At 39.8% G+C, this 14,514-nt stretch overlaps 1 protein-coding gene across 1 annotated transcript in view; it reads left to right on the plus strand.

The window, feature by feature from the left end:
- Window positions 1-14,514, plus strand: part of DNAAF9 (dynein axonemal assembly factor 9) — a 72,604-nt gene that overhangs the window by 1,309 nt on the left and 56,781 nt on the right. The window contains exon 2 of the mRNA XM_041488149.1: window positions 10,276-10,355. Coding sequence (XP_041344083.1) covers window positions 10,276-10,355 — 80 coding nt within the window. The remainder of the gene's footprint in view (window positions 1-10,275; window positions 10,356-14,514) is intronic.

Consider the following 14,514-nt stretch of genomic DNA (forward strand, 5'->3'; position numbering starts at 1 on the left):
GTCTCCAGGTATAGAAAAGGCAATTAAAAAACATTTTTGTGGTGCTTAGATGAGCTTCAATGGTGGCTTTGGCACTGCTGGGGTAACAGTTGGACTCAATGGTCTTGGAGAGCTTTTCCAACCGAAATGATTCTGTGATTCTGTTTTATGGTACCACAAAGGACAACCCAGGAACTGAAGTGCTTGATGCTTTCAATAGTTGCAGCACAATACGTGGAAGTATTCAGCAGTGGGAAGCCAGATAATCAGGGAAGGGAGACCTTGCACGTGAATCGCAGACAAACACTTGGCCAAGCTGCCTGGCTCTTGTGCTTGCTGGAGATTTTCAATTAAAAAACAAACAAACACCAAAACCAAACGGCTTTTTATCTTAAGTACAAGCAGGGAACAAAAGCATTTTCACTTTTTGGACGATTTACCGGTGAAATGGGGAATTCTGGTGTGAGAGAAATGGAGGTTGTGCTGCTTGTTTGGAACACGTGAGCACGGCTGGTTATGTTCCCTCTCTCCCTTTCTGAATTGAAAATAAGACAGAAAGAAAAGTGACCTTTTCAAAAAATTTTTTAAAACTGAATAAATGAATCTTAATTATTTAGAAAGAGCTTAGTATTTCTTTGGAGCTGTAAAGTATCTAAAAATTCATGATGGGTAACGAAATGCCAAGATGGTTTAAAAAAAATGCTGAAAGAGAAAATGGTTTCCACTCAAGCCTTCCTCTTCCTGAGTGATTTTTGTAATCTGAGACCCTGTTTTAGAGTTGTCATGAGAACATTCAGCCTCTCTGAACATCTGCAAGCTTTTGAGCTCCACTGGGAGATGCAGCCAGCAACTGTAATTTGGTGCATTTGTAGGAGCCATGTCATCTGTTAATTTTTTTTCCCTCCTTAACATTCATTCTTTTTTAAAAAAAAATTTTATTGTCAGGCCAGATGGAGGCCAGCGTTTGCAATAAATTTCCTAGGCAGTCAGCAGATAGCAGGCAGTTAATAAAAATAACTTAAAACAAAACAATCTGTTACCCTCCCCCCCCAAGTTCCCAAACAGGAATGGAAAAATTCTTCAGACTATATAAAGACTAGAGAAAGGGCCAGAGACAATTCTTGGAGTTCTTCCACATGCTTGAGAGTTTTGCTCTGCCATGTGGCACCTTGGGAGCTGGGGACCCTCAGCATTGTAACAAGTAAAGAATGGGTTTGGAAACAGAAAGAAAAAATCCCTTAAGTAAGAGAGGAGTGCTGCCCAAAAAAGGGGAAGTCTTTTTGGGAGGTGATGTCATCTTTCATGTGCCTGTGTTTGGTGGGGAATGGGTGTTTTCCTTGTGAATACAGGCATTTCTGAACAAAAATCCTATGAAGTGCTTGTTTTAAATATCTGCATCTGAAAATCAATGCAGATTTGTTCTATTTCAGAGCCTCTGCACCCACCCAATCTGAACTACCTTTATGTAAAACAGAGTAAGCAAATCCTCATTATTCATTATCCATGGTGGTAACATAATACAGATGAGTTCTCACCATGTGTCCATGTGGGGAAATGCAAAATGACTCATTGGGTTAATTTTTCTGTTGTCTCTTCGTCTGTGCTTTACATTTTCCTGCTCTAACTGTTCTGTTGTTAATCACATCGTGGTTAAATATGTGGCTTTTTTTTTTTTTTTTTCCATGAATAGGGTGTTTGGGAGCACGGGACCAAAGAGCTGTTGTGGTTTCCCAACCAGTTTTTGCAGGGGACTTGTCTGTGATGAAAGATTAACAATTTTTTCTTTGTGTTCCTTATGTAATTCTGCTGAGGTTCAGGATTTTGTAAGAGCACAGTTGCACTGGAATTATTTAATTTTTTTGAGGAATGTGCTGTATTTTAGCAATGCAAAGAGAGAGCTGATTTAACTTGAAGTACAGGGGGGAAAAAAGAGAAACAACCCCCATTCCTTGAATATGGATGGTTTTCTGCCACCTTGGGGAAATAAGAATGCTTAGAGTTTGCTACAGTGAGAATTGAGGGGTGTGGAACCATTTGATTGATGGGAATAGAGAGGTAGAAGGGAAACTGCCACGGGGAGGAGCAGAGCTATGGTGTGAACCTTTCAGCTGGAATTCTCCCTTTGTGATCATCTCAGCATCTGATTTGGAGCTTTGTGGCCACCTGGCTGCAGAGGTTCTGGCCCAGGAATGAGCCCTGAAGGTGAATTTAGTCTTGAGGCACCGAAAATCAACTTTGATTTCTGCCCTGTCCTTTTAATCAGAGTGAGTGATGGCAGAATAATCACCCTCGAGCTGCTGCTCTTTGTCCCTTTTTCAATTTTTGTCATTTTCTCAGCTGATAATATTTTTGGAAGGGAATAATTGATGCCCTCCATAATGTGCTGCAACATAAGAAAATGAAAATGCAGACATGGTTTTTGTAAATCAAGAGAGAGAACATCAAGGCTGAGGGTCTGACTGATGGGCAACCCATCATTTATAAATATCCTCAGAAAGTTTGTGACTGTGCAGAATGACATCAGGCAGTTCCAGATGTTTAGTGAGGAGAGATTCAGGCTTGTTCCTATGTGCTTTGAGGTCTCTGGATTACAGAATTGAATATTCCTGTCCACTAAAGGTCAAGATTTTGTCCTGAAAATGCACACAGAATTAAAATTTATTTATCTATGTCCATTTTTTTCTCACTGTTCCTAAAAAATTACTTGATCTCCTATTTATAGTCAAGATCCCTATGCTTACTGTGGAGAAATTTGCAAAATAGGTGGAAAATTGACACCTGTTTTAAGGTGGCTGAATGTTGTCTTTCATGAGTGCCAAGCAGTGAAAGAGTTATTTTGAAATCAATGAAATTCTGAGAGTCTTTAGCTCAATCTGACTTCTGGTGTCTGTTTTCACAGCTACAGTAAGGTGGGATAATGTCAGACTGTGGGAAATGCAGGAAAATCCTGGATTCTTAATACAAGCAAACATTTCTGATAGAAATCACGAGGTCAACAAAAAACCCAAGGAATATAAACTCGATTTTTCAGGGACTAAAATGGAAACAGATGCTCACAACAGCGAGTTAGCAAGAAGTGAGACTTGGGAAAAAAAAACCCAAACAAACCCTGTGATATATGATTCTATTTCATTTATTTATTTATGGTAAATCAGGCTGTTAATGGTAAAACCATTGACTTTGGTAGGCAGCACGGATCTATTCAAGGTGAGGATTTTTTCTAATGTGGGGATATTTCTGATTTTTCCCTGCCATCCATCCAGCCTTGGCCACGTGCAGGTTTTTAGGGCTGCCAAGCTTTTGTGGGGGAGAAGTGAAACATCTGCCAAGATGAGGAGAAACACACGGGAAGGAGCGAAATGCCAGCCTTTGTCAGCTGAATTGGGCACACAGCTGCAGCCCTGCCAGGCTGGGGGAATCCTCTGGGAATGGGGAATCCACTGGGAATTGGGAATCCAGGCTGGGGGAATCCTCTGGGAATGGGGAATCCACTGGGAATTGGGAATCCAGGCTGGGGGAATCCTCTGGGAATGGGGAATCCACTGGGAATTGGGAATCCAGGCTGGGGGAATCCTCTGGGAATGGGGAATCCACTGGGAATTGGGAATCCAGGCTGGGGGAATCCTCTGGGAATGGGGAATCCACTGGGAATTGGGAATCCAGGCTGGGGGAATCCTCTGGGAATGGGGAATCCACTGGGAATTGGGAATCCAGGCTGGGGGAATCCTCTGGGAATGGGGAATCCACTGGGAATTGGGAATCCAGGCTGGGGGAATCCTCTGGGAATGGGGAATCCACTGGGAATTGGGAATCCAGGCTGGGGGAATCCTCTGGGAATGGGGAATCCACTGGGAATTGGGAATCCAGGCTGGGGGAATCCTCTGGGAATGGGGAATCCACTGGGAATTGGGAATCCAGGCTGGGGGAATCCTCTGGGAATGGGGAATCCACTGGGAATTGGGAATCCAGGCTGGGGGAATCCTCTGGGAATGGGGAATCCACTGGGAATTGGGAATCCAGGCTGGGGGAATCCTCTGGGAATGGGGAATCCACTGGGAATTGGGAATCCAGGCTGGGGGAATCCTCTGGGAATGGGGAATCCACTGGGAATTGGGAATCCAGGCTGGGGGAATCCTCTGGGAATGGGGAATCCACTGGGAATTGGGAATCCAGGCTGGGGGAATCCTCTGGGAATGGGGAATCCACTGGGAATTGGGAATCCAGGCTGGGGGAATCCTCTGGGAATGGGGAATCCACTGGGAATTGGGAATCCAGGCTGGGGGAATCCTCTGGGAATGGGGAATCCACTGGGAATTGGGAATCCAGGCTGGGGGAATCCTCTGGGAATGGGGAATCCACTGGGAATTGGGAATCCAGGCTGGGGGAATCCTCTGGGAATGGGGAATCCACTGGGAATTGGGAATCCAGGCTGGGGGAATCCTCTGGGAATGGGGAATCCACTGGGAATTGGGAATCCAGGCTGGGGGAATCCTCTGGGAATGGGGAATCCACTGGGAATTGGGAATCCAGGCTGGGGGAATCCTCTGGGAATGGGGAATCCACTGGGAATTGGGAATCCAGGCTGGGGGAATCCTCTGGGAATGGGGAATCCACTGGGAATTGGGAATCCAGGCTGGGGGAATCCTCTGGGAATGGGGAATCCACTGGGAATTGGGAATCCAGGCTGGGGGAATCCTCTGGGAATGGGGAATCCACTGGGAATTGGGAATCCAGGCTGGGGGAATCCTCTGGGAATGGGGAATCCACTGGGAATTGGGAATCCAGGCTGGGGGAATCCTCTGGGAATGGGGAATCCACTGGGAATTGGGAATCCAGGCGTGGGAATCCTGTGGGAATTGGGAATCCACCCCTGCCAGGCTGTGGGAATCCTCTGGGAATTGGGAATCTACACCTGCCAGGCTGTGGGAATCCTCTGGGAATTGGGAATCCACACTTGCCAGGCTGTGGGAATCCTCTGGGAATTGGGAATCCACTGGGAATTGGGAATCCACGAAGTCCCAATTTGGGAATTTTCAGCTTCTTTTTCCTGCCCCTGTCAAGGTCAGGATTGAAGGCACTTGAGATGGTATTTTGTGTTCAGGTTTAGATTTATTATTTCTTATTTATATTACAAATGTGAGTTCTACAGCATTCTACTAACAAGGCATAAAATGCCTAATTGTCTTTTGGTACAAGGTCTTTTAAGGCTAAACTGTCCAATTAAAAAATGACACCTAAATTATTTTCACTTTTAACCCAATAACTAATCACTCATGTCCCACAACGTGGACTTTTCTGTGCAATTACAAAATACCACCCAAAGCCATGAAAAAGGTGAGGAACACCAACCAGCCACAGCCCTAAATCCTCCATCTTCCCCATGTATTGGTATATTCTAAAACCTTAAACTCTAAATTTTCCACCCTGTGATATCACACACTTCTAATCAAACTCCACACCCATAATCCCAGTGCTATCAATCAATTTTGGGAGCCTTCTCCAAAAGGTCTCAGGTCAAATATAGTATTTTTTTGTAGGTCTGTGCCCTTCAGCACAGAAATTTAAAATTCTCAGCATCCAGAATTCCAACAGGGATCAATGCTGATGTCGGCGCCGCCTCAGTTCTGGATTACCACGTCAAGAAAAGGCAGCTTGCACTCAGGTTAAATCCAACCAGCAGCCAGGGGAAAAAAGCATTGTGGGGGAAGAAACGAGATGGAATGGAAATTCAAGCACCACGTGGCTTTCTTGAGGAAATGGATTTGTTCTTTGTGATTGAGAAAGGCACAGTTGTTAATATTCTCTTTATTTGCCAACAGACGTGCCTTGCAGCGCCGTGTCTGTTACCAAGCTGTGACAGGCTGGCTGTTGTAAAGCGAGGTACTTTGCATAATTAGTGTGAAGACGTGAACAGATGAGCACTAATTCTTAGAAGTTAATGATTGTCAATTATCTCCCCCTTTTTTTTTTTCCTGGATCTAGTCCAAGATTAGCGGAATATCAAGTACCTCAAGGTACGGTTCCTTAATTGGCCCAAGCACAATTATTGCCAGCTGTCACCCCAAAATGTGGCTTTGCCTTTTGACCTGCCTTCATCAGCAGTCAGGTCAGCTTGCTGCTGTTTGAAAGCGTTGTTTTCTTTTTAATTCCTGGGCTGGAGGTTGTTTGGATCCATAAGCTGATCCGACCTGACACATGGCTTCCAGATCGTTAGTGCAGGCAGAAAGGGGGCGAGAAGGGTGAGGCTGTCCCTTGCAGCCCCAGGAGATTTTATCCTGCCTTAAACCCACAGAGAAATCCCAGCTTCTGCTCAAAAGTGGTGCAAAAATTCCCACTTCACCTATTTCAGCTTCTTACCCGCTCCAGAATTTGACTCATAGGTGCATAAATAGCTTCCAGCACTTGTCTTGCCCAAATCTTGTTGGAATCCAGGATTTTGGAGCTTCCTTAGGACCGTGTTTCTAAACACACCTGTATTTTTTGTTATTTTCAGCAGCAGGTTACTGTAGGTTTAACTGTGGTTATGTAGATGGTGGATCCAGAGGCACAACTTCCAGGGAAGCATCCCACAGGTTTGTGTGGAGGTTCTTGTTTCCGTTTGAATTTGTGCTGCTGGAGCAAAATGAAAAGGAGTGCTTGTTTTGGAGATGGGAAAAGTCATGGATTTTTGTTCCCAGACAGTCTTTTTGTTTTTGGGAGATGACTGTTTAATGTGAAATCCAAGAAAATGCCTTTATTTTCCTCTCTCTGACTTTATACACAGTTTAGCCTGTATTGTTTAAAAGCATGTTGTAAGAATTCTAATTATTCTCTTCCCTATTTCTGAATGGCATCTTTCTTCAGGCACACAAGTCTTCTGTGTTTAGTGTCAGCCTTTGAATGTAATGATTTATCCACACTTGAAATGACATTAAAAATTTTTCTGTGAAGGAGCTTTTTCAAAGAATTCTCTCATTCTGTCACTTCTTAAATAAGGCTAAGAAAAATATTCTGCTAAATGTCTGTTTAATATTAAGAATGAATTAAATATCTTTATTGGACATAACACCTTAATGTGAAATAATGAATGTATAATTTGCTCTGTGCTTTCATGTTTTATTTCAGCACTGACATCCAGATTTACCTGGCAGAAATGTTTTAGCAGCTTAATCTGAGATCTTTAGATATTTTTAAGGGCTACACCAAAGTTACAATTGATTTGAAAAATAATGAAAGTAATTCGAGGAGAGTAAAATTGCTAACCTAAAACCTTAAAAAAGGAAGGAAATACCCAACCTGCGAGGATTCTCCTCCCCCAATTCTTCTTCCTTTTTTCTACCCAGCACTTGAACTGATCAGAAAATACTTCCCCAGAGCTCAAAAAGACAAAAACCCCATTTATTTTGCTTTTCTCTGCTGTGGTTTTCTTGCACAGGCTCGTAACACTACTTCTTTGAAATAATAAATGTGTTTTATTGGGTCACTCTTTTGTGGAAGCCTTTGAAATTAAAATTTAAATATCTTAGGAGTAGGTAACCTTGTTTCATAGGTAATGTTTTTTAATAAAATGGAAAAAGTCTTTCCCCGTGAGTTTCCTTAATTGTTCTTTGTCAAATTGAGTTCTAACATTTTTCTATAAGTGATCAGTACAGATAGGGGAAAAAATGGTGAGAAAATCAAGATGTGTATTGCTGCTCTGTTTTTAATGCATAAGGAGTTCTAAAAATGTTACAGATCCTTAAAAACCTGCTTTTGGCTGGAGAATTAAATTTGCCTTCGCAGTTGACCCTGAGTAGCAGAGGAATTATTGCATCTTGTTTTTGAGGAGCTGAAGGAAAATCTCCTTCTTGTGCCCTCAGCATTTTTCCTGTTGACTGTTTCTTTCCTCACTTTGAGCAGGAACAGGAACATGCATCCTCTGATATGGAAAATGTTTTATTAAAAGTCACTCTGGGAGCTGCTTGCTGTGTCAGTGCAGAAGTCCTTGGACATGCTTTTTCTCTCAGTCCTTCCAATTTGTCCTTCAGATCCTCTCAGAAATCATGGAAGCAATTCCTTTGCAGGCAGGTCAAGAAGCATTTTGAGAAGGATTTCACTTAGGGACAGCTTTGTACAAAAAGCTGCTTTCATGTTTTTTGGTTTTTTCAGAGAGGCTCCAGCAATCCTGCAGCTGCTCCTCAAATAACTGTGAGCTTGTGCAACTTGTGTTGCTGTTTCCATACCAACAAATGAAATAAGTCCAATTTGTGCCCACAGTGAAGAGTCTGGGGATTTTTTTTTTTTTTTCTGCTCTCTATCTCATGATTTGGGAAGTGTAAAAAGAAGAGCTCTGAATAGCTTGTAGTGAATCATCTGTCAGCCAGCTGCTCTGGGCTCCTGGTTAATGATGGGATGGAAATTTTCCAGAATAAGATACAAAACCTTAATTTTATAGAACTGTGAGAGTCAGATTTAGGTGAGGTTTGAAAGAATGAATAATTAGTAGTTGCTTAAATGTGCAGCATAAAGTTCAGCGTGGATTTCCTGGCATCACCCCTGTGGGCAAACATCTGATTGTACCTGATGAAGTCTTTGCTGTCATCAGTGGCTTTAATTTCTGTTTCCATATCTAAGAGTGGGTCAAAATATCCATCCATCCATCCATCCATCCATCCATCATCCATCCATCATCCATCCATCCATCTGATGGGATGGAAATTTTCCAGGATAAGATACAAAACCTTAATTTTATAGAACTGTGAGAGTCAGATTTAGGTGAGGTTTGAAAGAATGAATAATTAGTAGTTGCTTAAATGTGCAGCATAAAGTTCAGCGTGGATTTCCTGGCATCACCCATGTGGGCAAACATCTGATTGTACCTGATGAAGTCTTTGCTGTCATCAGTGGCTTTAATTTCTGTTTCCATATCTAAGAGTGGGTCAAAATATCCATCCATCCATCCATCCATCCATCCATCATCCATCCATCATCTTCTAAGATTGGGTCAAAATATCCATCCATCATCCATCCATCCATCCATCCATCATCCATCCATCCATCATCCATCCATCCATCATCCATCCATCCATCCATCCATGTATGCAATATAAATTGAAATATTCCAGGTAAAAAGAACAATTGAGGGATTCAGAACTGAAACATTTGACCTAAAAAGGGATAAAATTAATGCTGGGGGCTGCAGTGACTTTGTGCTTCGCATGGAAGTGTCTCCAAATGAAGTGTTGTGTGTCCTTTATCTCTGATGTTTGAATTTCACTTAGATTTGCCATAATGGAAACCTTTCATGTTCATTCTTTCTTTCAGAGAAAGTAGAGCATAATAATTGTAGTATTGCTGAAAAAAACCTATTGGCTTTTTTACTTGGCTAAAGTAATGCTGAAAATAGAAATATTTGACCTTACTTTATTGTTTGTTTGAACTGCTCATAAATTTAGCTCTGTTTGACTGTTTCTGTGAGAGGCATTTGTTTCCTGGAGCTGAACAGCTCATAGTTCTATAAACAAGCCTATAAACAAGAAATCCCATTCAGTAATATCAACAGTGAAATTTCTTGTCTTTTATCTGTATTTAAACAAACTCACAGAATGTTGCCTGGAAGCACAAATTGTGTTGCTCTCTGTGTGGCTGTTGTAGCTGAAAGATGCATATTGGGCAACTGAATTAAAATCTATGTAATGAACTATTCACTTTGATTATAAAAAAATCTGTCTGGCTGTTGCAGATGGAATTTTTGCCTGGTTTAAGGATAAATATTGGACAGCTGAGTCAAAATTGATATAATAAGCTATTCATTTTTATGGTAAAAAATCTCAGCAATACTTGGCATTGTTTAATTTCCCTTTATTGTTTGAATTGATGATCCTGGAGGTCTTTTCCAACCTTAATGATTCTCCTGATGGTGCTGGAGGTGCCAAAACTTTCCCAAACTCCTGCTGGGATATTGGTGCACCCATGGTCCCTTCTGATGTTACTTTGCTTTTTCTTCTCTGGTAGAAAAGGGAATTTCTGCTGGCCAGGTGAGAGCAAACCTGAGCAGCAGTTTTTGCCAGGTTAGAGATTAACAGAGCTCATGGGTTGAAGGAATAGTTTTGAGTTCCTGTCTTCTCTCAGTGCTGTGGACTTTATCTTTTAGTGGGCAAAAATCATCAGGAATGACTTGATTTAAGGTCCATATCTCAAGAAAATAACCCCAAATTGAAGTGTGTCCATTTACTTTCTGTAATAAAGAAAACAAAGCTGGGTCAGCTCTTCAGCCTCCCAGTTTGACATTTCACAGCAGTGACCTTGAGCACAAATTCTCTTTTTTTTTTTTTGCAGCTGCAGCCGCCTCCGAAATATTCAGACTATCCTGACACAGAGCAGCAAATCTCAGCCTGATGGAATCCTCTGCATTTTAGGTTAGTGTTACATTTTTTGTTCTCATTATGCTGATAAAGATACCGTGAGTTTCTGAAAGAAGAAATTCATCTTGCTGCTCCAAGCCTCAGCCTGGTTTCTCAGCTGATGTTACATTCTCTTCTCCCTAAACAATTCCTCATCCTATTTACTAATTTTGGGCTAAGAATTTTAAAGACTGGCTCCAGAAACCCAGGAAGCAGTTAGGAGTTCAGTGTTTGCACATAAAATTCATGTGGTTTCAGTGCTTTATTTCTGCTGGGATTGGGAGAAAAGGGCAGCAGGAAATAAAGGTGCACGTGCAAGTGTGGGAAAATAACAGGGGTTTTGTATTGCTTTAATACCATTTCACTGAAATACCATTTCTCTTGTTTCAAATTATATAAGCAGTGTCAAGATCTTAAAGGAAAAATGCAGACATTATGATTGAAAACTTGAATTACTGAGGAGTAATTGTTTAAATAATGTATTGCAGTTAAATAGCAGAAATCTGATGTAGCCTAAAGAAGCTCTGTGTAGGAAGTGACACCACAGTCTGATTTTTTTTGGTTTTATTCTGTCTTTAATGATGTAGCAAGAGAACTTAAAGCTCATTTACTGGACCACAGAATAAAATTTATAAATAAATAAATGAATGTAAAAATAAAAGTATATATAATTATATATATAGTATTATACAAAATATATATAAATTTATAAATAGATATATAATATCTATAATATATACCTATATAATATATATTATAATATATAGTAGATAATTTATAGTAGATAATAATTTATAAAATTTATAAACAGATAATCATTTATAATAGATAACATTCTCTTCTAGTCAGTGTTAACTGTACAACATGACCCTTCCTACCCTGCATTTTCTAGGGTAAGAGGTTAAGTCTCTAAGTAGTAACTGTACAGCCAGAAGCTCTGTGAGGTCACTGTGTCAGCCTTGCAGTGAAACTTAATCATACAGGATAAACTCCTTGGGTTTTGCCTTTGCTGCTAATTTAATTCCATAAAACATGGAATTAATATACATAAATAAAAAAAAAAACTCCCCATAATTTAATTCCATAAAACATTAACTGATGACACTGCAGTATTTCTTAATTATTATTGACTCTGAGACTGCAGAAAGTCCCAGGTAAGGAGCAGTGACTGAAAGCATGGCTCAGCTTTAATGAAAGCAAAGGAATTGTTTTGTGTAATCCTCAGTGTTGTGTGGGGGATTTAATTCTCTTCAGAAGAACATACCTCTTTACAAATAAGCACTAGTGGTATGGAAACATGGGAGGTGTGTTTTTTTGGGAGATCTGTGCTTTGCCCTGATCTCTCAGCACCCACAATGGGACTCCTGTCTGCTCTGGCCTGGCTCCTGTAGCCTGCAGAATTTCTGGCATAACTTCCATGAAACAGGCATGTCACTGTTAGAAATGCATTAAATCTGTCATCAAACACGAGCTTCTGATGACAAAACCCATGTAGTTTTACATCCTGAGTCCTCTTGGCTTGTGTGGAAAGTGGATACTCACAACTGTGGTTTTTCACAGGCAGTGCATGTTCTGTTTCACCTGGCTGCTTTTAATGGCCTGCAGTTAATGCAGCTCCCTCACCTCCACTTCAGTTTCATACTGGGCTGGGAGATAAAACCAGAATAAACTTCCCCAGCTTTACTTCAAGTTCATTAATATTTGTACTGAAATCAAACCCAGCACTGGGAGATCCCAGAGAGAGATGAGAACTGAGCCACTGTTGATGCAAATACTTCAATGGCATTACAGCTGATTTTTAAAAAAGAAACCTCTAATCTGATTTTGAAGGGGTTGCAGGGTAACATTCCTGCATTCTTTGCTGGGGAGAAAAGGCCTCACAGCTGACAGGAAAAAGGAATTTGGAGGTGGGCATGTCAAATGGCTTCAAGAAGCTGTGATGTGTTGCTGTTCAAACTGACCTGCTTAAACTATATTTTAAGTTATTTTCTGTGATAATGGTGTTTCTTGGCATCTTGATTTTCAGCTCCTGGTTCAGCAGCTGTGATTTCTGAGGATGTGCATTAGCTGTGAGCAGGGGGTGGCTGTGACTATTGCAATTGTAGCTTGTCTTTATATATAATTGTACATATATATAATTGTAGCTGCTCTGATTGTGGATTAAGCTGTTTCACCATTCAGAATGAGCTGAATTTTGCAAATATTGACATTTATTTTCTATTCTCCTCGAAGAGTATGGGGATACTTTTAAGGCTGTTGCAGTAAATATTTATTTTACTTTGGTTCTGTTCACATACTGCTTTTTTAGATTATAAATAATCTAATAAATAATCTAGATTTGGGTTATGTTTTATATATTTAGACAATATAGTTATATATTATATAAATATATATTATATCTATAATAAAAATATATAACAGATAACATAAAATTATACATAATATATAATATAAATATATAATTAATTATATATAATTATAATTATATAATATATAATATAAATATATAATATGTAATTATAATATTATATATAATATATAATATTATTATAATGACATATAATCTAAATATAAACATATAACATATAAAATTATATGTGATATATAATAAATTATTTTATTATATAATTAGATATATAATCTAAATATACAATATATAATACATATAATTATGATATATAATAGATATAATATTGTATAATTATATATAATAGAAATATATCATACATAATATAAAATGATAATATAATATATATAATATACATAATCTATATATACTATATAAAATATATAATCTAAATAAATCATCTAGATTATTTATAACCCACAAAATCAGTATGTGAACAGAAAGATAATGTTCACATCATCTTTTTTAGATTCTTTTTTCTCCATTGTATCCATCCCACACAGAGCTCTCCCTGCTGGGGTTTCTCCCACATTCTGAGAATCCTATTGCTCTGCTTGTTCATCCCATTCCCTTTCCAAACAGAGACTATTTTTAGGATTATTCTGCAGCACTTCCAGACTTCTGTTGCTTTTGGGCCAATATCTGAAGGTGATGTGTCCATTCCCTCCATCCTCACCCTCCTGCTGTCCCCATTTTGCATCCCTGCCAGTGCCCTTGGGTATCTCCCACCCACTTGATCTTAGCCAGCAGACAGATTTCCCCCCTGCATTTGGCCAGAATGCTTTTGTGAAAAATGCATATTAGATGATTGGCTCTTTGCAAATATTAAAATGGGTTATGTTGGAAAGTTATGTTGTATTAATATCTTTTAAGTAGTGTGGTAAATATAATTTTTGGGCTGTAGCATAATATTAAAATAGAAACTATGTGATGTGAGATACTTTTTTTTGTAACTGACTCAAGAAATGGAAAAGATAACCAAGAAATTCTTCTCATTATTATTCATCTCTCTGGATGGAGATACAACAGGATTCCAAGAAAAGAATTATTGCCTCCTTATTGGGAAGGCCCAGATTGGAGGAACCAAGGCGATTGATTTACAAGGTGGAGGGGGGAAGTTGCTTCCCTCCATCTTGTAAATCAAGATAAACAGAATAATCCTTAGTTTGAAAGGAATGTTTGCATCATGTATGAGATACATGAATATGCAACAGGCTGTTTTTTTTGAGGGTTAATCCTTTGTTAGAGAGCTCTGCTTTTTGGGGCTTAGTGCCCAGGAAGCATCCGGAGCTCCATAATTCTTTGCTTTTATTTTCCTGATTGTCAAAATTCTTATTTCTTTAATTTTTTTTATTACTATTTTCATAACTACGTTATTGCTATTAAACTTTTGCAATTTTAAAACGAGTGATTGGCGTTTTTCACACTTTGTGCCAATTAACAAACTGCTGAGGGGCAGCTGAGCCCTGCCTGGGGAGCAGAGCAAGAACTCGAGGCTCAGCCTGACTCAGGGTGTGCCCACACCCCTGCCAAGGGCTGGCAACAGGAGGGGGAGTTCCAAACTCCCAGCTCAGCTGGAGACAGGCGTCGGGGTTTCCTAATTAATGGCCTTGCCCATTGTTCTGGGGAGGACTCCTGATATGCTCTCGTGGGTATCTTATCTTGGTCATTGTTTCATTTCCTGTTTGTTTTCTGCTAGCTATATCTGTTCCTTTAACTCCATATGTTGCTGTAGGATAGCACTAAAGGCTCAGTGTGACAGCTCCT

Source organism: Pyrgilauda ruficollis, unplaced genomic scaffold, assembly GCF_017590135.1.
Source record: "Pyrgilauda ruficollis isolate IOZ18807 unplaced genomic scaffold, ASM1759013v1 scaffold88, whole genome shotgun sequence".
NCBI lineage: Eukaryota > Metazoa > Chordata > Aves > Passeriformes > Passeridae > Pyrgilauda > Pyrgilauda ruficollis.